This window comes from Salvelinus namaycush, chromosome 7 (genome assembly GCF_016432855.1).
Source record: "Salvelinus namaycush isolate Seneca chromosome 7, SaNama_1.0, whole genome shotgun sequence".
Lineage (NCBI taxonomy): Eukaryota > Metazoa > Chordata > Actinopteri > Salmoniformes > Salmonidae > Salvelinus > Salvelinus namaycush.
Window position 1 is genome coordinate 28,740,709 of NC_052313.1, and position 26,451 is coordinate 28,767,159.

The 26,451-nt window shown below is 42.2% G+C and overlaps 1 protein-coding gene across 2 annotated transcripts in view; it reads left to right on the forward strand.

Annotated features, from left to right (window-relative positions):
• The window catches only part of dnajb6b (DnaJ heat shock protein family (Hsp40) member B6b), a 37,793-nt gene that overhangs the window by 7,953 nt on the left and 3,389 nt on the right, over window positions 1–26,451 (forward strand). For both annotated transcript variants that reach the window (XM_038997901.1, XM_038997902.1), the window contains exons 2-5: window positions 13,214–13,329; window positions 20,254–20,363; window positions 22,299–22,361; window positions 22,769–22,879. In XM_038997901.1, coding sequence (XP_038853829.1) covers window positions 13,265–13,329; window positions 20,254–20,363; window positions 22,299–22,361; window positions 22,769–22,879 — 349 coding nt within the window. In that variant the 5' untranslated portion in view covers window positions 13,214–13,264. The remainder of the gene's footprint in view (window positions 1–13,213; window positions 13,330–20,253; window positions 20,364–22,298; window positions 22,362–22,768; window positions 22,880–26,451) is intronic.

The window sequence follows — 26,451 nt, forward strand, 5'->3', positions numbered from 1 at the left end:
ACACGGCTTTGATTTTCTGAGCATAATGCGCAACCCAAATGGCGGTTTTTGGTGATAAAAGTAATATTTATCGAACAAAAATTTGTTGTGTAACGGAGTCTCGTGAGTGGAAACATCTGAAGATTATCAAAGGTAAGTGATTAATTTCATTGTTTTTCTGACTTTCGTGACCAAGCTAATCAAGCTAATATAAGGCTAGCTTGTTGTAGCATTGAAAGCTACACTCACAAAAGCTTGGATTTCTTTCGCTGTAAAGTATATTTTCAAAATCTGACACGATAGGTGGATTAACAACAAGCTAAGGTGTGTTTAACAACAAGCTAAGGTGTGTTTAACAACAAGCTAAGGTGTGTTTTGGTATATTTCACTTGTGATTGCATGATTAGTAATATTTTTGCATTTGGCGCCCTGCAATTCTACCGGTTGTTTAGGAAAGTGAACCCGTATTCGGTATCCGTAGCGCAGAGAAGGTAACTTCTTACGGCTGAAATCTCATTAACGGGATCGATTTGACAACAGCCAGTGAAAGTGCAGGGCGCCAAATTCAAACAAATCTCATAATTAAAATTCCTCAAACATACAAGTATTAAACACAATTTTAAAGATTAACTTGTTGTTAATCCCACTACAGTGTCCGATTTCAAAAAGGCTTTACGACGAAAGCATACCATGCGATTATGTTAGGTCAGCGCCTAGTCACAGAAAAACACAGCAATTTTTCCAGCCAAAGAGGAGTCACAAAAAGCAGAAATAGAGAGAAAATGAATCACTAACCTTTGATTATCTTCATCAGATGGCACTCATAGGACTTCATGTTACACAGTACATGTATGTTTTGTTCGATAAAGTTCATATTTATATCCAAAAATCTGTTTACATTGGCGCGTTATGTTCAGTAATGTTTTGCTTCCAAAACATCCGGTGATTTTGCAGAGAGCCACATCAATCTACAGAAATACTCATCATAAATGTTGATGAAAATACAAGTGTTATGCATGGAATTAAAGATATACTTCTCCTTAATGCAACTGCTGTGTCAGATTTCAAAAAAGCTTTACAGCGAAAGCACACCATGGAATAATCTGAGTACAGCGCTGAGTACAGCGCCACCAAAACAAGCCATACAGATACCCGTCATGTTGTGGAGTCAACAGAAGTCGGAAATAGCATTATAAATATTCACTAACCTTTGATCTTCATCGGAATGCACTCCCAGGAATCCCAGTTCCACAAATGTTTTTTGTTTGATAAAGTCCATCATTTATGTCCAAATACCTCCTTTTTGTTCGCGCGTTTAGTTCACAAATCCAAATTCACAAGGCGCAGGCACTTAGTCCAGACAAAGTCAAAGCAGTTCCATTACAGTTCGTAAAAACATGTCAAACGATGTATAGAATCAATCTTTGGATGTTTTTATCATAAATCTTCAATAATATTCCAACCGGACAATTCCTTTGTCTTTAGAAATGAAAGAGAATGCAGCTCGCTCTCAGGGCTGCGCGCATGATTTAGCTCATGGCATTCTACCAGACCCCTTAGTCAAACAGCTCTTATTCGCCCCCCCTTCACAGTAGAAGCTTGAAACAAGGTTCTAAAGACTGTTGACATCTAGTGGAAGCATTAGTGTACATTTGGTCCTATTGCACTTCCTATCTTGGATAGGCAATTACTTGAAAATCTACAAACCTCAGATTTCCCACTTCCTGGTTGGATTTTTTTTCTCAGGTTTTTGCCTGCCATATGAGTTCTGTTATATTCAGACATCATTCAAACAGTTTTAGAAACTTCAGTGTTTTCTATCCAAATCTACTAATAATATGCATTTCTTAGCTTCTGGGCCTGAGTAGCAGGCAGTTTTACTCTGGGCACCTTATTCATCCAAGCTACTCAATACTGCCCCCCAGCCATAAGAAGTTAAGACCTTTGCTTCAAACAGTTACACATATGCTTCATTACACAATTTCATTTATGGATTCTGGCAATGACATTTCAACTGTAGCTTTTGTCACGAGTGGCATGTTGATGACGGATCGGTATCTCAATGCATATTTTGTCTAAATTACTATACATTTTGCAGTGTGCAGACCTCCACGATCAACCTGATACCACGAATAAACTATTTTAAACAAGCCTATATCAATTACGGGCATGGTTGACCACCCTCCCTCCCTCCCTGCACTTGTTCTTCTGCCGTCTCTTCATTTTCTTCTTCAGATAATGATAGTGTTGTTGTTAGAATGATATATTATTGGATGTAATGTATTTGTATTGTTAATGAGTATTTGTATAGTGGCTGTGTAAATGCCCTTACCTGCCCAGGGGCTACGGGTGCAAATTAGCTTTTGGCTAACCGCGGGACATTTACAGTTGAAGTTGGAAGTTTACATACACTTAGGTTGGAGTCATTAAAACTAGTTTTTCAACCACTCCACAAATTTCTTGTTAACAAACTATAGTTTTGGCAAGTCTGTTAGGACATCTACTTTGTGCATGACACCATACATTTTTCCAACAATTGTTTACAGACAGTGAAATAATCTATCACAATTCCAGTGGGTCAGAAGTTTACAAACACTAAGTTGACTGTGCCTTTTTTTAAACAGCTTTGAAAATTCCAGAAAATTATGTCATGGCTTTAGAAGCTTCTGATAGGCTAATTGACATCATTTGAGTCAATTGGAGGTGTACCTGTGGATGTATTTCAAGGCCTACCTTCAAACTCAGTGCCTCTTTGCTTGGCATCATGGGAAAATCAAAAGAAATCAGCCAAGACCTCAGAAAAAATTGTAGACCTTCACGTCTGGTTCATCCTTGTGAGCAATTTCCAAACGCCTGAAGGTACCATGTTCATCTGTACAAACAATAGTACACAAGTATAAACACCATGGGACCATGCAACCGTCATACCGCTCAGGAAGGAGATGCGTTCTGTCTCCAAGAGATGAACGTACTTTGTTGCGAAAAGTGCAAATCAATCCCAGAACAACAGCAAAGGACCTTGTGAAGAGGCTGGAGGAAACGGGTACAAACGTATTTATATCCACAGTAAAACGAGTCCTATATTGACATATTCGAAAGGCCACTCAGCAAGGAAGAATCCACTGCTCCAAAACTGCCATTAAAAAAGCCAGACTACGGTTTGCAACTGCACATGGGGACAAAGATTGTACTTTTCTGAGAAATGTCCTCTGGTCTGATGAAACAAAAATAGAGCTGTTTGGCCATAATGACCATCACTATGTTTGGAGGAAAAAGGGGGAGGCTTGCAAGTCGAAGAACACCACCCCAACCGTGAAGCACGGGGATGGCAGCATCATGTTGTGGGGGTGCTTTGCTGCAGGAGGGGCTGATGCACTTCACAAAATAGATGGCATCATGAGGTAGGAAAATTATGTGGATATATTGAAGCAATATCTGAAGACATCAGTCAGGAAGTTAAAACTTGGTCGCAAATGGGTCTTCCAAATAGACAATGACCCCAAGCATACTTCCAAAGTTGTGGCAAAATGGCTTAAGGATGACAGAGTCAAGGTATTGGAGTGGCCATCACAAAGCCCTGAACTCAATCCCATAGAAAGTTTGTGGGCAGAATTGAAAAAGCATTTATCGAACATTGTTTAGAGAACGTAAGGTGATATCTCCAGTTTCAAGGTCTCTGCTCGGAGAGAAGAAGCCTCGTGAGGTATTGGTCGGTCACATGCATGAACCAAACGTTAGTGATATATTAATTGTGAATAATGAATAAGCAAAATCATGCAAAAATGACATGTCTGTGTAAGCAGTATATAGGAGATCTAACGGGACTGACCCGAGGGAGCTCACTTCAGACCGGTACTTTATTCATCTAAGGTAGACTGACCTTTCCAGCTTGCTGTTAATAAGGAATGATTAATTAAATATTGACTTTGAGTGTCCCTGTGTTGAATTTCCACGACAACCATCTGTCTTATGTAACCAAACTAGACATAACATATTTGGGTGTCCCAGATTACTATGTTACGTCTAGTCTGAGACCAGGCTGTGCCTGCCAATGCATACTTGTCCCAATTCATGTTTTGACAACTGAATGGGAACTTGCCTGCCTGCCCGCCCATTTGATCGAAGCCAAATGCATTTGACTGACAACTAGGAAAAGGGGATACCTGGTCAGTTGCACAACTGAAATCTGTCTTCCGCATTTAACCCAACCTCTGACTCAAAACTAAGAGATATGCTAACTGTAACAGTCATTCAGGTTCAGCATAGCTAGCTAGCAAAGAGATTCTCATTTCTTGCTTGCTCACCAAATGACACCTGCATACTGTATTTAACTGTAGCCAAAAAGATATGGCGGGAAAAAGTCGGCCACTCACCCACTCGTCCAATGACTACATCCTCCCAGCAGCTAGCTAGCTAACGTTAGGCTCCGTGTTTATTAGCTTGCTACATAAATTCAAGCTGATACAGTGCATCCCGAATGGGTGGAGGAACCAAGCAATGTTCCAGGTCAGCTGTGATTTTACAACATTATAGTAATATTTGTTGGACTACCAAGACATGTTGGTGAATTATATTAATCATGCATTGAACTGCATCTATCTATTCTGACAACAATGCCTTACTCTACATCAGCGGTTCCCAAACTAAGGGTCGTGACCCCATGTGAAAATGGTGTCTCGGGAGAATTTACAAAAGTGTTAAACAAATCAAATACATTTGAGATTCTTCATAGTAGCCACCGTTTGCTTTGATGACAGCTTTGCACACCAACTTCATGAGGTAGTCACCTGGAATGCATTTCAATTAACAGGTGTGCCTTAAGTTCATTTGTGGAATTTCTTTCCTTTAATACGTTCGAGCCAATCAGTTGTTGTGACAAGGTAGGGGTGGTATACAGAAGATGGCCCTATTTTGTAAAAAACCAAGTCCATATTATGGCAAGAACAGCTCCAAATAAGCAAAGAGAAATTACAGTCCATCATTGACCTTCATGTCTTAAAGTAATCTGGAAAATTTCAAGAACTCTGAAAGTTTCAAGCGCAGTTGCAAAAACCATCAAACGTTATGATGCAACTGGCTCTCATGAGAACCGCCACAGGAAAGGAAGACCCAGAGTTATCTCCGCTGCAGAGGATAAGTTCATTAGTTACCAGCCTCAGATTGCAGCCCAAATAAATGCTTCACAGAGTTCAAGTAAAATACTAATTTCAACATCAGCTGTTCAGAGAAGACTGCGTGAATCAGGCCTTCATGGTCGAATTACTGCAAAGAAACCACTACTGAAGGACACCAATAATAAGAAGAGACTTGCTTGGGCCAAGAAACACGAGCAATTGACATTAGACCGGTAGAAATCTGTCCTTTGGTCTGATGAGTCCAAATTTGACATTTTTGGTTCCATCCGCCTTGTCTTTGTGAGATGCAGAGTAGGTGAACGGATGACCTCCGCATGTGTGGTTCCCACTGTGAAGCATGGAGGTGTGATGCTGTGGGGGTGCTTTGCTGGTGACACTGTCAGTGATTTATTTAAAATTCAAGGCGCACTTAACCAGCATGACTATCCACAGCATTCTGCAGCGATACACCATCCCATCTGGTTTGTGCTTAGTCCCACTATCATTTGTTTTTCAACAGGAAAATTACCCATCAAACCTCCATGCTGTGTAAGGGCTATTTGACCAAGAAGGAGAGTGATGGAGTGCTGCATCAGATGACCTGGCCTCCACAATTACCCAACCTTAACCCAATTGAGATGGTTTGGGATGAGTTGGACCACAGAATGAAGGAAAAGCAGCCAACAAGTGCTCAGCATATGTGGGACCTCCTTCAAGACTGTTGGAAAAGCATTCCAGGTGAAGCTGGTTGAGAGAATGCCAAGAGTGCAAAGCTGTCATCAAGGGAAAGGGTGGCTACTTTGAAGAATCTCAAATATACTTTGATTTAACCCTTTTTTGCTTACTACATAATTCCATGTGTTATTTCATAGTTTTGATGTCTTTATTATTCTACAATGTAGAAAATAGTAAAAATAGACAAACCCTTGAATGAGTAGGTGTCCCAACTTTTGACTGTGTGTGTATATATATATATATATATTCTTGAATGTCATTCATTAATGCCTCATGAGCTTTTTTCAACTGTCCTACCCCAACAGAACCCAAAATATAAGCTTTCTTCATCCCCGTTGTTTATAAACGATGTAATTATAAACAAATACTGTATAGCCTCAACACCACTCTGTATAGCTGGATAATAGATATTGTAAATAGACGGTACCACAGACTGATGCATTGAACCTAAACTCGGCAACCAAGAACCACTTGGACATCGTCAATTTTTTATTTTTTTTACCATGCTGCGCGACGATCCTCAGCTCGGCATCAAAAATAACACCAATGGTGGTGGGGCGGCCTGTGGCGCCGTTTCCCCCTACTGCTGATTTCTCTTTATTGTAGGATTGTTGCATTTGACTAAGGTATTGTCACAAGTTCAAAAAGTGATGCCCTAGACATTATCATAACTCAACTGTTTGGCCATTCATCTAATAACATGGCACATTTGTTTTGCCCTCTCTAACAATGCCAAACTGTAATTGGTCGGGATGACCTGCATTTCCTGTCCATTAGCCAGCAGTCTAGCTCTATGCCTGGCCACTGTAACAGTTCAATACTGTGGAACGAATGGCATCGATCATTGCATTGAGTAGGGATTTGATGCACTGAGGCATTGTGGGATTGTTTGACCCACATTCAGAGCTCAGACGTGCACTCGCACAGGGCCACAGGTAGCTGTCAAACGCCGACAGTATTCTAATCCTTCAGCTAGCACAGGGATGAGGGAGACTTGCAGTACGTGTGCCTTGAGTCAAGACATTGAGATTGTTGAGAAAGTCATGAGATGGGTCAGTGGCCAGGGCCGTATCAGAGTAGGAGTGCTGTTCTAGAATCAGTTCCCCTGTCCATGATGTCTTATTCACTATGGTCTAAAAGCCAAGACGGATCCTAGATCAGCAGTTCAATTCTGAGACATTTTATGAATATACTGTAGGTCCTGCGCTTATCTGTATGTCTATTGAGCATGACTCTTATGCTTGATCTAGTTCTCTCGCACCCTTCCAATAGAACAACTAGAGGGAAAGGACCGAGCAAACGAAGGAAAATTATCAACGAGAGGGAAAGAGAAAGTGTAGGATGAAGAGAGGAGTGTGTCCCCTGCTTTGGGACAGCAGCACTGACCAGGCCTACTGGAGGTTTACCATCACCGTGCCAACCAGGAGGGGTATGAGGCATCTGCCCCCCCCCCCAGCTCACATAAACTAACAGAGCAGAAAAGGGCACAGAGGTTATTAATAGCAAACAAACAAACAGGATACAACTGGACTCCCAGTGGAACTGGTAACTGATTGCTCTACAAAGTTGATTTCATTGTTTACCAGCTTGTTTGTGGTTAAAGAACATATTACTTGACTACTATCCTTCACGTATCAGTTTGTTTTAAAACGTATGTTTATGCCGTTTTTCTATCTTTGGTAAGTATTGTTTGATATAGTTGACATGGCTATTAACTTTGAACATGTCTGACTTTCGCTGGTTGTGTTTTCTCCATCTATCTTTGAAGAACTTGGGCTGCTCTACGGTTTCGGGTTTAGTTGAGGACAAGGTTAATTTGACCCATAATTAGTGTGCTGTGGAGTAATGGTGTTTGTAGTCTGTTTACCTGGTTTGTGTATCTACTGAGCGCTATGTCAGTGTAAGACAAGGGAAGTTTGTGTTTAAGGTCATTTGCAGGCCATTGTAAACAGCAGAGATTCTTCCACTGTAGATTAATATGTAAACAGATCTGTCTCTGGCTGCGTTTACACAGCCAGGCCAATTCTGATATTTTTACCACTATTTGGTGTTTTGACAAATTGCATTAGATCTTTTCACATCAGATCTTTTTCAGAGCTGATAAGTCAAGACCAATTAGTGAAAATAATATAATAAATTGGCTGCCTGTGTAAATGCAGCCTGTCTGTTTCTCACTCTCTTTCAGCCAGGATTTAACACTTGGCAGGTTCATAGCTTTTGGAATAACAACATTTCATGGTTGAGTATGGATCGTATGACCGTGACTACAGTGTAGTAATGAATTATTTTTGATATGCGACAACAGACTAACTGCTACAGTAAGGTACTCGAGGCTAAGTCCTAAATGGCATCCTATTCCCTATATAGTGCACTACTTTTGACCAGAGCCCATGGTTAAAAGTAGTGCACTATATAGGGAATAGGATGCCATTTAGGACTTACACCCGAGAGCATAGCGCTTTACTTCAGGTCTGTCCTCACTGCTCTGTCCGTCTACAATTGAGATCTGCTGTCTAAGGGACTTCCATTGGGCTACGTAGAAATAGAAACCCTAACAAAAGACACACCGTTGAAAAGTTGCCTCTCGGTTAGCCATGTGGCCGTTCAGCAGATACAATGTACTATCGGTAGGTATGCACCTTGAGCTATTTACTTTTTACCTGGTAATCTTGCACAATAGGGCATGTCCTGTTTTGATGACTGGAGTATTGGATCTCTATCTCTCTCTCTCAACTTTTTTGTTTCACAATGCTCCATTTGTACTCTTTTTAAACATCTGATGTGATTTCCAAATAAACCGGGAATACCAGGCCTCAGGCAGAGACCTAGTCACGTTATGACTGCTACTTAGTCATGGATGTTTCATTACGTGTTGAACAATGTGAGGCCACAGTAAGGAAATCATGCCGATTTTTCTCCCGGTGTTGTGTGAAGGATCTCCTTTTTAGACCAGGGGCCGTATGTATCGAGCATTTCAGAGTAGGAGTTTGAATCTAGAATCAGGTCCCTCCCTGTGTAGGTCATCTTATTCTTTGTGATCTGAAGGCAACGCTGAGACACTTGATAAACACAGCTCTTGCTCTCTATACGTTTCCCTTCCTATACCCCCTGTAGCGCTCACTTGGCTCCCTATATACACCCACTAGGTATACATTGTATGCTCTATACATTCTAGGAAATATCTCATCTGCTGCTACACTGAAGAAAAAACATATATATATATATATATATATATATATATATATATATATATAAATACAACATGTAAAGTGTTAGTTTCATGAGCTGAAATAAAATATCCCAGAAATGTTCCATCCGCACAAAGCTTATTTCTCTCAATGTTGTGCACAAATTTGTTTACATCCCTGTTAGTGAGCATTTCTCCATTGCCAAGATAATCCATCCGGGTGTGGCATATCAAGAAGCTGATTTAAGCAGCATGATGATTACACAGGTGCATCTTGGGCTGGGGACAACAAAACTGCACTCTAAAATCTGCCGTTTTGTCACACAACACAATGCCACAGATATCAAATTTTGAGGGAGTGTGCAATTGGCATGCTGACTGCAGGAATGTCCACCAGAGCTGTTTCCAGATAATTTAATGTTAATTTCTCTACCATAAGCCGCCACCAACGTCTATTTTGGAGAATTTGGCAGTACGTACAACTGGCCTCAACTGCAGACCACGTGTAACCGTGCCAGCCAAGGACCTCCACATCCAGCTTCTTCGCCTTCATCAGAAACCATCTCAGGGAAGCTCATCTGTGTGCTCGTTGTCCTCACCAGGGTCATGACCTGACTGCAGTTTAGCGTCGTAACCGACTTCAGTAGGGAAATGCTCACCTTTTGATGACCACTGACGTTGCTGGAGAAGTGTGTTCTTCATGGACTTATCCCAGTTTCAACTGTACCGCCTGATCAAATCCTATGTGAAGAAGATGTGTCACGCTGCTTGAGGCAAATCGTGGTCACACCAGATACTGACTGGTTTTCTGATCCACGCCCTTACTTAAAAAAATTAATAAATATCTGTTGGTCACAGATGCATATCTGTATTCCCAGTCATGTGAAATCCATAGATTAGAGCCTAATTTATTTATTTAAATTGACTGATTTCCTTTTTATGAACTGTAACTCAGTCAAATCTTTGAAATTGTTGCAGTTCACATGTTAAAGGTGAATTTCTAAATATTAAGGCTGCATTGAAGCTTTCGGGTGCGTGGGGAATAGCCGCTCGGATTGGAGAGGAGGAAGAGCGCAAGTTAAGCTTTCCTGAATAACTGGGCCTGCCTGGAGCATATGTGACCACATTATTATTTATTCTAATTTTTATAGGACGACTTTGGAGAATGATGATCTGCAACATACAGCACGTCTCTGTATCAAAAGTAAAAATACAGCCAGACTGGCCTGCTAAGGTGTCTTTCTAGACCTTATAAACTGTTGAGTAGACCCACAACTGATCCAAATGAAATATTAAAATCACAGGAATTTTGCGGCGTTATTGAAAATGACATTTTCACTGCAGCTGGGAGTAGATTTTTGTACTCACTTGAAAACAACAATGCAATTATTCATTGTGTTGTAGGCTAGTCTAGGGTAGGATCATTTGTATTGTCCCTAAACAAGATCAATAGGGGAGCTTTTTGAGCTGCGTGTCTCATGTCTTCACTATCCTTTCATGCGCAATGAGGGACCTGGCCTTTCTGCTGCCTATCAGCCCTGCCTATCAGGGCGATTCCCTGATCCACCTCTACGCAGACGACACCATTCTGTATACTTCTGGCCCTTCCTTGGACACTGTGCTATCTAACCTCCAAACGAGCTTCAATGCCATACAACACTCCTTCCGTGGCCTCCAACTGCTCTTAAACGCTAGTAAAACAAAATGCATGCTTTTCAACCGTTCGCTGCCTGCACCCGCCCGCCCGACTAGCATCACCACCCTGGACGGTTCCGACCTAGAATATATGGACATCTATAAATACCTAGGTGTCTGGCTAGACTGTAAACTCTCCTTCCAGACTCATATTAAACATCTCCAATCCAAAATCAAATCAAGAATCGGCTTTCTATTTCGCAACAAAGCCTCCTTCACTCACGCCGCCAAACTTACCCTAGTAAAACTGACTAGCCTACCGATCCTCGACTTCGGCGATGTTATCTACAAAATAGCTTCCAATACTCTACTCAGCAAACTAGATGCAGTTTATCATAGTGCCATCCGTTTTGTTACTAAAACACCTTATACCACCCACCACTGCGACCTGTATGCTCTAGTCGGCTGGCCCTCGCTACATATTCGTCGCCAGACCCACTGGCTCCAGGTCATCTATAAGTCCATGCTAGGTAAAGCTCTGCCTTATCTCAGTTCACTGGCCACGATAACAACACCCACCCGTAGCACGCGCTCCAGCAGGTATATCTCACTGATCATCCCAAAAGCCAACCCCTCATTTGGCCGCCTTTCCTTCCAGTTCTCTGCTGCCTGTGACTGGAACGAATTGCAAAAATCGCTGAAGTGGGAGACTTATTTCCCTCACCAACTTTAAACATCTGCTATCTGAGCAGCTAACCGATCGCTGCAGCTGTACATAGTCCATCTGTAAACAGCCCACCCAATTTACCTACCTCATCCCCTTACTGTTTTTATTTATTTACTTTTCTGCTCTTTTGCACACCAGTATCTCTACTTGCACATGATCATCTGATGATTTATCACTCCAGTGTTAATCTGCTAAATTGTAATTATTCGCTCCTATGGCCTATTTATTGCCTACCTCATGCCTTTTGCACACAATGTATATAGACAAAAACATTTTTTTCCTACTGTGTTATTGACTTTTTGTTTACTCCATGTCTAACTCTGTGGTTGTCTGTTCACACTGCTATGCTTTATCTTGGCCAGGTCGCAGTTGTAAATGAGAACCTGTTCTCAACTAGCCTACCTGGTTAAATAAAGGTGAAATAAAATTTAAAAAAAATCCTATTTATGGTAGTGGATTCATATTAAAAATGGATGCAGCTTTGAATGCGCTTATATGTGGTATTATGCTAGTTAGCCTATTGCAAATCTGGACAAACGATCCACCTACCACTATTGTCACTATGAATGGTGGATAGAGGACTGGATATACTGTTACACTGGTAGATTATACTGACCTGTGGTATAGTAAAAGTTAGCACACAGAAAAGCATAAGGGACCAAAACATATAGGGGGAGGTACATGCAAGCACATGAGGACATTTGGCTAGTATGGAAGAAATTCTATAGTAAAATCTCCAAAAGAGAATGTAAACCATGGGGGAAAATGCACTACCCTCCCCTGTGCCCAATTTTTTTTAAATAACCACACAAACCTCTCCAAAGCAACAAAAAAAAAGATGGACAACTGTCCCCTATTTTGGAACACCCCCCTCCAGTAAATTTTGATCTGTCCCTAATGTTATAACTCTCACATGCTTGGAAAGGGTCAGACACACACACACACACACACACTTTTGCATGGAATCAACTTGTTTTAAAGAGGATTTTAGGAATTTTTCTATGACCAAAGTTGATGTAAGTGATAGATACGGTATGTTAATTGAGTTGTAATTGGACTGTTAATATGTAAAGTTAATAAAGAGTGCACAGTGTGACTGGGGTGTCAGTGGGGGTTGAACGTGTGGTACAGGAGTGATGTTAACACTGTCTGGTGGATCATGCAGATGACTACGGGGGCTGTAAATTGACAGGGGAAGACGACGTCCCATAGAGCTCCACTTTGGAGTTTATTCTCTTTTCAAAGCTGCCTCCCATTGGCCACATTAAGCAGCGATGAAATGGCAGACTTGTATGGGATGGAAGTACTGTATAGCTGGGCATGTTTCGCCTGGTGCTCCATGATATCAGTAAAGAAATGCTTATGGAAAGGGGGTCACTTGGGCGTTATGGCTGTGGCTTCAGTTCTTCATTCGTCCATATGCAATCGTAAACTACAATTTCACTCTTACTTATATTGGCAGGCCAGGGTATCCACTCTACCCCATCATTATGTAATATTAGAGCTAATGTTAGCTTAAGTCTTGTCCCCAGCTCGCTCTCTCGCGCCCCTTTCTTTCTCCCATTTCTCTATTTCTTGCACTCTCTCTCTTGCGCTCTCTCAAGAGGGCTCTATTTTAAGGGCAGTTGATTACATTGTTTAGCTGTGCCATCCTGTGAAATACCCTGCCCCCCCCCCCCCTCTTCTATCCTCACCCCGCTGGGCCTGGAGGGAGGGGAGGTTTCTTAGCTGTCACACATGGCTGCCTCTGTCACGGCCCAACTTTGTTGTGCTTTTCCCCTCATTGAGTTCCTCCGCATTGTTTTTTTTTTAAACGGCGCTTTGCTCCCTCTGCAGAGCGACGGCTGAAGACGGCTGTCTAGAAGGAACCACAGAGGAAAAACAACCATGACGGAATACTACCAGATTTTAGGGGTCCAGAGAAACGCTTCGGCGGAGGACATTAAAAAAGCGTGAGTACCCGTGTTCGGCATGGCCTCTATTTTTACACATGTCGACTTTAGTAGTGTGGGACACTCTGAAGGATGTAGTAGACTAATTATAGAAACGGAGGAGAAACGGATAGAGCGCTAACCGCTAATGCTTTAGAAAGTTTCCACTCTTCTCACTCAGCTTCCTGTAACCTTGTTGAGTACCGCTGTCGCAAACCTTCCTGTACGCTCACACACCGGCAGACACAATGAGCAGCCCCGCTCACGTCCCGTGACCAATGTTTCCTATTGTTGTTTGTGAACCGTCATGCGTTTCATTTTGCCAGTAATGTGTTGTGAATGACGGACACGCGCACTCCTCTTTTTAAAACAGCGGTATGATTGTGAGATTATGATCTGCCCTTTTGTGCTGCTAGGCTTGGGAATCTAAGGTATGCTCGTTTTTTTTAGGGTTTATGTTAGCACCAACTCCACTGTGAAGGGAGTGTTTTAACCCTTTTTTTTTCAGGTTAAGTGTTGAATACAATGTAAACATAACCGTCTAAGTCACTAAATTAACCGAAAAGTGGTCTTTTAAACACAAGCAGTAGTCATACGAACTGTTTTTTCACGTTCATTTTCAACGCTGACTATCCTGCATTTGACCTTTTTGACTAGATAGAGACCATCCAAGACAAAGGTCAATTGTGTAACCCCATCTCTCTGACACACTGGGCTACCCACGTCTAACCCTGCCAATTTGAACTGCTTTACCTCAATCTCTTCGCACTTAATAGACTTTCTGTAAAAATACCGTCTGTTACACATATTACTCAAATGTAAACTTGTGCGCTTACTACGTCTCGACCTCTACCCCGGAGGTAGTTCACGACACTCGCCAGACAGTTATTCCTCTTGAAGCAGGGCAGTGTAAACCGTAGCTGTGTTAGTCTCGTTAAACTAACACAGCTACGGTGTATATGATAATGGCAGAGCAATGTTTTTGAAACGGCTACAACGTAATAGACATTTTCCTAATATTTGAATCAAGTTTTAACTTGAAATTGCAGTAACAGCCTGCTACATTTTTAATTTTTTTAATTTAACCTTTTATTTAACTAGGCAAGTCAGTTAAGAACAAAATCTAATTTACAATGACTGCCTAGGAACAGTGGGTTAACTGCTTTGTTCAGGGGCAGAACGACAGATTTTTACCTTGTCAGCTCGGGGATTCGATCTAGCAACCTTTCGTTTACTGGCCCAACGCTCTAACCACTAGGCTACCGTTCTGAAATTGACACTGTAGCTGCCGGCTGCACTGAGCCACGTAAAACTATGGAAGCCCATTCCCGATCTGGTAGCAGGCTAACCTAACCAACTCCAAACCTTAGTTGTAGCGTAGGACGTAGTAATAAACCAGCTGTAAAAAATAGTTTTTATTTTGGCTGTGATGGGGACCAGATTATTATATCAGGTCATATGGTTTAAACATAAATACCCTGGGAAAACTCCTGGCTCAGGGTGGATGAAAACCCTTTACAAAGAGACAACTGCAGTGTAACAAAAACGAACAGAGTTGAGATGGCTGTATGCAGGGTTGCATCATGTAGGCCTTTGCATCAGTAATAAAAAATTATACTCACACACCATGTCATCACTATTGTATTGATTGATTTAATCCCAGTCAGTCATTTTGGATTAAAATGGCCTAGGTAGCCTAGCCACCCGAAGTGTGAATATCGACCACATTCACATTTTCTCCGAACACAAAAATGTTTGCCTACTTTAGGCTATAAATACATTGCTTAGGCTATAAAAACATGACGTTACGTTTCCACAGGCCCCAATGGGATCAGAGCGCACGGGCTTCTCTAGGTTACCTGCAGCTGTGGTTGTTATCGGTAGGCTACAGTTGATCAGACTGTAGCATTTATTGTGCACGTTGACAAATCATGAGTCATTTTATTTAAAATAATTGGTGGCTTCCATATAGAACAGCTTGTAGTGGGGAATTCACCTATATCCACGTTTTCAGTCGCAGTTTGCTTTTACCACATGCAATGATTTGCATTGTATGAAGCCTGGTTTGTTGTGATGTTGTAAGGTAGGCCTACTGTACTTTTTATATTTGTATGAGAGGGTTAATCGTTCATTTTTGATAGGCTAATGTTAAATGATGAAGACATGCTGTAGCAATTGCCTGCACATAATTGTTTTGATTGGTTTAATATGGTTTGGTTGCATTATTCAATCATGTAATATGTTTGAGACAAAGTTTGCCATTGTTGAATAGTTTTTGTTTACTGGATAGTGGCTACTACGATATTTAGTCAATTTGAGCTGCGGACCAAGAATGTCGCGTTGCCAGCCACAACGCTAGGCAAGGATGTAATGTGAGTTGTAAAGTAAAATTCTCTTTCGCCATAACGCTCCTCAGACTCTCCTTCATATCTCGTAGTGGGAATAGGGCCTTAGCCGCCTTGGTCATGTAGCCTGTTAATGTCAATTGTACTATACTGACTCTGTTTTACAAATCCTTTGAGTATTTTTAAAAACTTGTTGTATTGTTTGTTGGTTTGGCAATGCCACTGTCAGCCAGGGAAATATGCTGGGAAGGATTATCACCACAACAAGCGAGGTACTTTGAGTCAAACAAACAGGCCTGGATGAGATCTTTCAGGTCAGGCCCCTCCAAAGCTCACAAAATAATTTTAGACCCAAGCCACCCCTTGTACCCAGACTTTGAGCTACTCCCCTCTGGGCGCAGGTGTAGGGCACCCCTTGGCAGGAAAAAAAGAACTAGACTATAATTTGTGCCAGGTGTGATATCCCTCCTAAATAGCTCGGGCTAATGTTCCTATCGACCCAATTAGGCCAACAGGCTAGTCTCTTTTATAATTGTGTGTAACTGTTATGGAAGTTGTATTGTATTTAAACGCCACTTTAAATGTGTACATGACACTGCAACAAAATTTCCCCATGGGGACAATAAAGTCAAGTAAAGTAACAAGAAAACCCTTGTTTACACCTCTCTGTGAAAGTTAGTTACAGGATGAAGTAGTTTGCAGACAGAAGCTCTTCTGAGAAATGCAAAAGAAAAGCACTCGAGTATTTGTAGCTGTATTCTCTCATGCAGGCCCGGTCCTGGCTGTTCTGCCGCCCACTGATTATCATGCCAATTTAGCCCACGGGTCGAAACCAATGATGTATGCTATATACTCAAAAGTATGTGGACACCCCTTCAAATTAGTGGTTTCGGCTATTTTAGCCACACCCGTTCCTGACAGGTGTATGAAATCGAGCACATAGCCATGCAATCTCCATAGACGTAGAATGGCCTTACTGAAGAGCTCAGTGACTTACAACATGCCACCATCATAGGATGCCACCTTTCCAACAAGTCAGTAAGTCAAATTTCTGCCCAGCTAGAGCTTCCCCGGTCAACTGTAAGTGCTGTTATTGTGAAGTGGAAAGGTCTAGGAGCAAAAACGGCTCAGCCGCAAAGTGATAGGCCACAAACTCACAGAACCGGACCTCTGAGTGCTGAAGTGCATAGCGTGTAGAAATCGCCTGTCCTCGGTTGCAACACTCACTACTTACTTCCAAACTGCCTCTGGAAGCAACGTCAGGGAGTGTCATGAAATGGGTTTCCATGTCCCAGCAGCCACACACAAGCCTAAGATCAGTGGGAACGCGTCTCTGTCGTGATGAATCACTCTTCACCATCTGGCTGTCCAAAGGACAAATCTGGGTTTGATGCCAGGAGAACACTAGCTGCCTGACTGCATAGTGCCCAACTGTACAGTTTGGTGGAGGAGGAATAATGGTCTGGGGCTGTTTTTCATGGTTCAGGCTAGGCCCCTTAGTTCCAGTGAAGGGAACTCTTAACGCTACAGCATACAATGACATTCTAGACGATTCTGTGCTTCCAACTTTGTGGCCACAGCTTTGGGGAAGGCCCTTTCCTGTTTCAACATGACAATGCCCCGTGCAAAAAGCGAGGTCCGTACAGAAATGGTTTGTCGATCGGTGTGGAAGAACTTGACTGGCCTGCACAGAGCCCTGACCTCAACCCCATTGAACTCCTTTGGGATGAATTGGAACACCGACTGCGAGCCAGGTCTAATTGCCCAACTTCAGTGCCCAATCTCACTAATACTCTTGGGGCTGAATGAAAGCAAGTCCCTGCAGCAATGTTCCAAAATCTAGTGGAAAGCTTTCCCAGAAGAGTTTAGGGTGTTATAGCAGCAAAGGGGGGTCCAACTCCATAATAATGCCTGTGATTTTGGAATGAGCACATGTCCACATATTTTTGGTCATGTACTGTATATAGAAAGCATTCACACCCCTTTTACTTTTTCCACATTTTGTTGTTTCAGCCTGAATTTAAAATGGATAAAATCTCAATTTTATGTCAACGTGGAATTATGTTTTTTGAATTTTTCACAAATGTATTAAAAGCTGAAATGTCTTCAGTCAATAAGTATTCAACCACTTTATAACAGGTGTCCACATACTTTTGTTCATGTAGTGTATATAAACCCTGGATGACTGGCAGGGGGCGCTGTATTAAAGCCATCGCTCAGCCATCTTGGTACTCCGCCATTGTAAAAAATATTTTGGAAGCTTTGCAAATGCATTTTCCTAAAGTGTTTTTGTCTTTGAAACATTTTAATTGAAACACTGTAGCATTCCATTCATTCCTATACCACTGCTCTTCCTGAGGGGTACCAATATGGCTGACCGGTGGCTACTCTATTCAATGGCCAATAGATAGCAATCCAGGGTTTATATACATCATTGGTTGAAATTCCTGGGCAGCAGTTGTTAGGAGCCTGATTTTCCATTCCAGATTTTGACCTTTCCTGTTTTTATGGTTTGTTAAAATGTCATATTCACATCTAAGCACATTTTTTTTATTTGATTGGGCTCCATTTAGGTTAGGCTATTTGATCAGAGAAACATGCATGATGTACAAAGTATCTCCAGCCTAATAGGCTACAGAAAACTGCACTTTTTGTACCGTAGGCTATAGGCTACATGATTTATGTCCATTTTTTTTAACTGAACATTGTGGAGCGCCGCGTCTCTCCAACAACACCGTGGAGAGGCACACTGGGCATGGATAATAATTTGCGCCCCTGCTGACAAAGTGGTTAGGCCTACTGCTTATCACGGGGTGGCATCATCGCTCACCTAAGTAACCCATATGCCACTGGGTGAGAGAAATTGATTGAAATTCATTGTTTTTGGGCAGAATTCTTTAAGGTATGTGTGTTGCAAGTCTTGGTCAGTTTAGCTCGGGAAATGCCGCCCTCGCCAATCTGCCGCCCTGGGCGGCCGACTAATCGTTCCTATTTGGCTGGCCTGCCCTACCTTCAGGTGAGACTGCTGCCTTACGACCAAGATGTGGTTTACCTCGGGCCTGAAGCACCCCACCAGTGCTCTTGTTTCCCTTTTTTGTTTTTGTCTTTCCCTGTAGGTGAGTTTGGACACCCTTTTTACAGGGGCGGTATGTGTCCAGCGTCTGAGTAGAAGTGCTGCTCTCAAATCAGTTTAGCCTTTTAGATCCTAATTGATAAGATTACATGGACAGGGAAGACCTCATCCTAGATCAGCACTCCTCCACAGAGAAGCTCAACTCCTATGGCCCTAGGTCTGCATGGAGTCCTAGGTCTTAATGTGCTCCTTCTCAGCAGAATATATTGTCATAAAAGGCTAAATCCCTACTCTGTGGTCTCTATGCAGCCTTATGGAGGAGCTCTGAGTCAGGCCCATCCTCCATAGGGCCTGTGTCCGTAATGGCACCCTAGTTTCTATTTAGTGTGGGTCAAAAGTAGTGCACCCGTTCCTCCAGTCACATTCTGTTAAAGGTCCCCAAGGCGCACACATCCCTGGGTCGCGCCTCTTTTCACTTCGCTGCAGCTAGCGACTGGAACGAGCTGCAACAAACACTCAAACTGGACCGTTTTGTCTCCATCTCTTCAAAGACTCAGTCATGGACACTCTTACTGACAGTTGTGGCTGCTTCGTGTGATGTATTGTTGTCTCTACCTTGCCCTTGGTGCTGTTGTCTGTGCCCAATAATGTGTACCATGTTTTGTGCTGCTACCATGTTGTCATGTTGTGTTGCTGCCATGCTATGTTGTCTTAGGTCTCTCTTATTGTAGTGTTGTGGCGTCTCGCTTGTCGTGATCGTGTTTTGACCTATTTGTATTTTATTTTCATCCCAGCCCCCGTCCCCTCAGGAGGCCATTTGCCTTTTGGTAGGCCGTCATTGTAAATAAGAATCTGTTCTTAACTGAGTTGCCTAGTTAAATAAAGGTTAAATATCATTTATTTTTTATATATAGGGAACCATTTGGGACGTAGACACTGTCTGCTGCAGGCCTGGCTTAGTCCGAGAGAACTGCTGAATCAGTACAAACCGCTGTCCTGGACTGCAGAGCCATGGAGTTTACACTGCCTCCCTTTTTTTTATATATATATATATATATTTTTTTTTTTTGCTGGGAGGGTGAGAATTGAGCTAGCAGCCTTAAAAACGCCCTTCTGCTCTGCCTGCACTTGTTTGCTTTTATTTATTTTTTGTCTTCCAATTAAGTGTCATGACACAGAGGGTTGTGTAATTTCAATGATGAAATCGGACAACTGAATCTTTTTTTGAAATCCTCTGTTAGCAATTCAGCTAACAGTTTGAGCAATTATCTGTTAAGAATTGATACTTGCACTCTCCTGGTCAGCCCTCTGTCGTCAACCCACAATTTTATCCGCAAATGATAAAAGAACGCCTCAATTGATTTACTACTCATGGAACAATGTGGTATATTGACGGTTATACGTAGTTAGTATTTGTTGTTATGAAATGAATGGTGAGATTACCAATCTCCTTAGATGACAAATGACAGTGGTATCTTTGGGCTTTACATGTCTGTGTAGTAAAATATGTAATCTGCCATACTGTAGGTACAGAAAGCTAGCACTAAAGTGGCATCCAGACAAGAACCCAGACAACAAGGAAGACGCAGAGAGGAAGTTCAAAGAGCTTTCAGAAGCCTATGAGGTCCTGTCAGACGGTAAGATTCCCCCCTCCACCTAAGACTCCTCATTTATGGACGGTTTGCAAACACAAAAATGCAAACACAAACGCTAATGCACATGTCACGAATCCCGGATCCCATTCCCACATCCGGTCGTAAAAAAAAAAAACTTAACTGCAGCGTTGCAGTTCTTGAACCAAACCGTTGCACCTACTGCCATACCCTGTTCAAAGGAACTTAAATATTTTCTCTTGCTTATTCACCCTCTAGATGGCACACAAAAACCAATCCATGTCTAAGGCTTAAATATCCTTCTTTAACCTCCCCTTCATCTACTCTGATTTTTAAGTGGATTTAACAAGTGACATCAATAAGGGATCATAGCTTTAACCTGGTCATGGAAAGAGCAGGTGTCCTTAATGTTTTGTACACCCGGTGTACATTTTCGAAACGTTACAAGAACCCTTTACACTAAAATGAGTAACATTACGCGACTGCAACCTGTAAAATTGTACAATGTGGTGGACAGCTAGCCACATAGCATGCACACATGAGGTCTAGGCCTTCTTGATTAGTGATATCTCTTTGCTATACAGATTATATGACTGATTAAAATCCCTCCCAAAATATGTTTTAGCTTCAAAAAGGTACATCACCCTAGGTGTCTTTTATGTTTTCACCTCTTTGTTTCCACCCAAACATATGACCAGTCATGTGTTGCTGCCAGATGGTGAACATACCATAACTATAGTCTTTGTCCACATTGAAAATAACCCTTTGTCTGTCTGTTACAGGACTAAAATGATCTATGTACTTGACAGCGCTGAGATGTAAGCTGTGTCCTAAACTGCACCCTATTCCCTATGCAGTGCACTACTTTTAACGGGCCCTGGTCAAAAGTAGTGCACTACTTTTCATGGGCCCTGGTCAAAAGTAGTGTACTACATAGGGAATAGGGTGCCATTTGGGATACAGGTGTAGGCCTGAGCACAACAGAGAACTGTAATGTCTTGATTTATTTGTCCCCGTTATGTACTGCTCTCCCAGCAACAGCAGCTAACAGGCCAGTAATTGTTTCCCTTCGAAGCACACGTCAGGACCGTTTGTGCTGTGGAGTATACACACTTGAACATCGACTTTCCTCTTTTGGTTCTCGTACCAGCCTTTAAGTAGTCACGCTTGTTGTCGTTTCACTTTTTCCGCACATCAAGTTATGGGTTGGTCATTTATGACTCATGAAAATGGGCATAAACAGCCACGCTCTGTCCACTTGTCCAATGGTTTGTCTGCATCGTACACTCTCAGGTTTCTGACTGGGGCTTTTCCCAGCATTCACCTCCGAGACAGAATTGTAAACCTATCGGTGAAAGAAGAGCACAGGTGGAAGATTATGAGAGGTCTTGGAGGAAGGATATTAAGACTTAGGAGAAAGTATCTTAAGACGGTTGAAAAGACATGATTTCAACCAGTTTTGCCATTGAAATTATGTATTTTTCATAGTGTTTTTCTCACTGGGTAGAAGGGTCTTAAGACTGAGATTGAGCTTGATGTTTTAACTCTTTGAATGTTAACTCTAAAACATTAAGTGAGTGTAATTTGCAAGCATCAAATCAATAGATTTGTGTATACATTATAACTAAGCAGGCAGTAATAAGGAGCCACTAAGACCATTTCACATGTACCTCGTGTATCAAGTTATGAGAATGAGGCAGGATCTGTTTCATATCCAGGAAGCTATTATTATCCAAAGGTCGCAGCGATCTTTCATTTAAATGGAGAACAGAAACGACACTTTGTCAAGTTCAAAGTGCCCCAAATGGCACCCTATTCCATAGTGTTCTACTTTTGACCAAGATCAGACCAAAAGTAGTGTGCCACATAGGGAATAGGTTGCCATTTGGGACACATCCACAGTGACCATTGCCTGACAGTTTCAGATCTCTTAATCCCTCCTTTTCTTCGTATCCCTAGCAAACAAGAAGAACCAGTATGACCGATATGGTAAAGAAGGCCTGGCTGGAAACGGAGGCAGAGGTATACATTACTCTTTGTTTTGATATGTAGAGCCTCTCTAGGAAATATGGAGGTTAAACGTGTATGTTATATGATACCGTATTATATGACACAATGTCTGAAATGACACATGAAGCTAGCTAGCATGCCAAGAAGAAGTGTTTTTTTGCTTCTACCAATGTACAGCTCTATGGGGTCAACTTCAGTGTGTTATCATAAACCTGACCGGGCAATACCAACCTCGCTCTTTTTTTTCCTCTTTCTGAGGACCCAAAACCATTAGCTGTCAACTAAGCCTCATAGTGCCATGCTACCCTCATAGTTCCCTTGAGTAGTTGAACTATGTTCAGATCGCCATGCGTACTGCCAGACCAGGAATATGTTGCTATCGCGCAGTAACTCTCATTGTATGTTCTTGTTTCTTCCAGGAGGGCATTATCACAATGGTGATCACTTCAGTGGCGGGTTCACATTCCGTAATCCCGAGGATGTCTTCAGGGAATTCTTCGGAGGTCGAGATCCATTTGCCGATTTCTTCGGTAAGTCTTTTCCTCCAACTGAGGCCAGAGAATGCACAGAGAGCCTAGTTCCTAGAGACACCAATGGCAATTGCCCTTATTCTATAGAGTGGAAGGAGAGTGATTTGAGGATGGAGCCATACTTTGGTACGCTCTGTCTCTGACTACTTTTATTATGTACATTTCATCCAAATTTGCTCAGTATTGGATGTGATGTTGCTAATAGTAACCGCTTATCCCTGTGTAGATAATATTCAATAGGAATCTATCACTATACTGTTGATATAATCGATATGGCTTTGATCACAAAAACTGATGCAGGAATTGAGATTACGATGTTCAACGCTGCCTCGAGCGAGGTCTGTACTTTTTAAATCCTTGGACATTCCTGACCTTTTCATTGTCAATATACCCACAACTAGATTCATGTTCTAAACCCCCTGTGGACATGCTACTAATTGTGCGCCAATCCGAGTCAATCTTGCTGGCTGGAAGAGACCGACTGGGCTGTTTGCTGGCCTGCCTAATCGTAGTGTTTATGTAGCTGTTACAGAGAATTGTACAGAGAACTGGCTACACTGCAGACTGGTTAGGGGTTAATGGGTTAGCCAGGGTGGGAAATTAAGACCATCCACCAGTGAATTGCTGGTCGATTTTGGCATTGGCTGGTAGAATGTCTACTCTTACCAGCCACATTGGTGGGGGTCATACAAAGCATTTGGGAGCAGTTTATTGTTTGATACAAAGCCCACATGTAAAAAAGAAAAAATACAACTCTTTGAGAGTGTGTGTCAGCTCCGGAAGAGAGAATCTCAATGCTACAGTTGTGAAAGTGGGGTACAGCATAGGTTCAATATCTGGTTCAAACAATATCGAGAGAGATGGAGACCTTGCCTGCTGGAATAGGTCTGTCTGTCTGGCCGGCTGTCTGTTCTTTGAAATCAATTTGAAAACCGCTCAATACCTGCTATTCTATGCGTTTTCTGTGATTTATCAAAAAATTTGACTTGTAAACAAATTGAGTATCTGGTCAATTTGGGCAACCACTGCGGCTAGTGGACCAGAAAGTAAAATCCCTCCCCGGAGGCAGCCAGGACTGTGCTCAGGGTCCCGTCTAGCCTAACTGTAGTAGCCTGGGTGTGACTCAGGACTTTAGCAGTCAGTTAACCCCTTGTGTGTTTTACTAGTCTTAGCAGGACCCCAAGCTGCTGCTGTGTCTAGTGACTGACAGACTGACTGACAAACCATCAGCACCAGCTGGCATAATGACAGCCAGCTATACAATCACCATGCCTCTGGCTAGAGGGGCGGGTGGGTACTGTATTACCCATAGAACTGGCTTTCGGGAAGAAAAACAAAACAGCCATTGCATCCTTTAGACTCTTCCAACCACAGACTGGATAGCCTGGATGGTCTGGGTTAAAATGTAAAGTTTACGAGCAAACAGGGACACCTATTAAACCAGGACCATAGTGTGGTGCTCCATGCCATCAGCCTAGCAGGTACTATCCTCTTACCGGCTGCATTGAGGACATGCTGTCTGATGCTGCTGCTGGACACTGCCAACCTGGGAGTAAACAGCAACAGCTGTCCTCTGCACTCTGTGGATGCGTCCCAACTGGCACCTTATTCCCTATATAGTGAGGGAGTAGGCAGGGTTGGGGAGTAACTGACTACATATGATTACAAAAAACGAACTAATCAAATCAAACTTTATTTGTGTAGACTTTACCGTAAAGTGTAGGTCTACACTTTACCGTTTAAAGTGTAGACTTTACCGTGAAATGCTTACTTACAAGCCCTTAACCAACAGTGCAGTTCAAGAAGTTACATGTAATCTGATTTTAAAAAATAAATAAAAAAACAGTAGTTTATTATGTTACCAGCAAAAATATTGTAATCGGATTACACTAAAATGCGTAACATATTATGCGAAAGCAACCTGTAAAATGTATCAACCTCGGAGCTTCCTGCATACTCCTACACCACAAACATTCATCAAGTATTATTGTAACCCCTCCCCTGTTTCACATGTTTCCACACACACAGACACATGCGTCTGACGCTATTACAACTGGTCTTATTTTAATACAGAAGCTATTTTTGAAAGCATTCCAGCTGAATGATGTAGGCTCTCATATCCGTCCACTGTCTGAGGCTCGCCTCCATATTTAGAGCTCTGTGGGTGAACCGTGGATGCCTCGCTGTCATTCGCTGAGCAGATACCGGCTTTTACACCACTGGCTGAGCCAATAGGCTCCCTACTACAACACGTCTCCCATTGGTCAAAACAACACCTTCCGTAACCGCAAGTCACCGAACATTGGCTGAGTTTAGCAATAGCTTTCAAAGGCCATTTTCAAGTCCATATATTATAAATAACCCTGCTACATTATATCCTCTCCTAACAACATAACAAAATAAGTCACATCAAGGGACACCGAGATAAACAAGCAGGGTTTTAATTCTAGATCATAAATGATATTATGACCAGCCTCGTTAGAAACATCTTCCATGCTCCTCTACATCCTAAATGGCACCATATTCCTTACTTGGTGCACTCCTTTTGACTAGGGGCCCATAGTCATGAGCTCTGGTCAAAAGTAATGCACTATATAGGGAATAGGGTGCCATTTAGGACTCACCCCCCAGTTGCAGTGGAGACCTCCTGTGGTGGGGGGGTCACCACATTGTGGTGGGGGTCAGTCCATTTGAGATGCACAATGGAATACGGAGAGGATTAGAGGGAGGCTTTATGGAGAGCTTGCGGCTTGGGTTTAATACGGACCTTTTCTAAGGGGAGAGGGAGTGTGACTGAGTCCTCGGGGTCCTCATGCATAAACGATCCAATTAATAAATGAATTCTGACATTGTGGTGGATTGGAGAGCGGAAGCAGCAGGGGATTTTTCTTTCTAACGGGGAGGGCAGCTATTTTTCTCAGCACAATCACGTCTGTCCCTGTGGGAAGGTCTCCCATGTGACTACTGCAGCCATTTCTGGTTAAGACTAACACAAACCTCTGTGATACTGTAAATGATTGAACTCTTTTTTTTTTTTTTTTTATATCCGGTTGAAAATGAAACCAAAACCCCTCAAATATTATTTGTGATATATCAGACATTTCCTTCCAAAAAGTCTGTAGGTTAATGCACTTTACCCTTTGGGGAATGGGGACACGACATCAGTGAATAATCCAGCTCAATTTATAGATATGTATTTATACTCAACAACAAAAATAAACGCAACATGTAAAGTGTTGGTCCCGTGTTTTATGAACTGAATTAAAGATCCCAGAAATGTTCCATAAGCACAAAAAGCTTATTTCTCTCAAATTTTGTGCAGATTTATATACATCCCTGTTAGTGAGCATTTCTCCTTTGACAAGATAATCCATCCACCTGACGGGTGTGGCATATCAAGAAGCTGATTAAACAGCATGATCATTATACAGTTGCACTTTGTGCTGGGGACAATAAAAAGCCACTCTAAAATGTGCAGTTTTGTCACAACACAATGCCACAAATGTCTCAAGTTTTGAGGGAGTGTGCAATTGTCATGCTGACTGCAGGAATGTCCACAAGAGCTGTTGCGG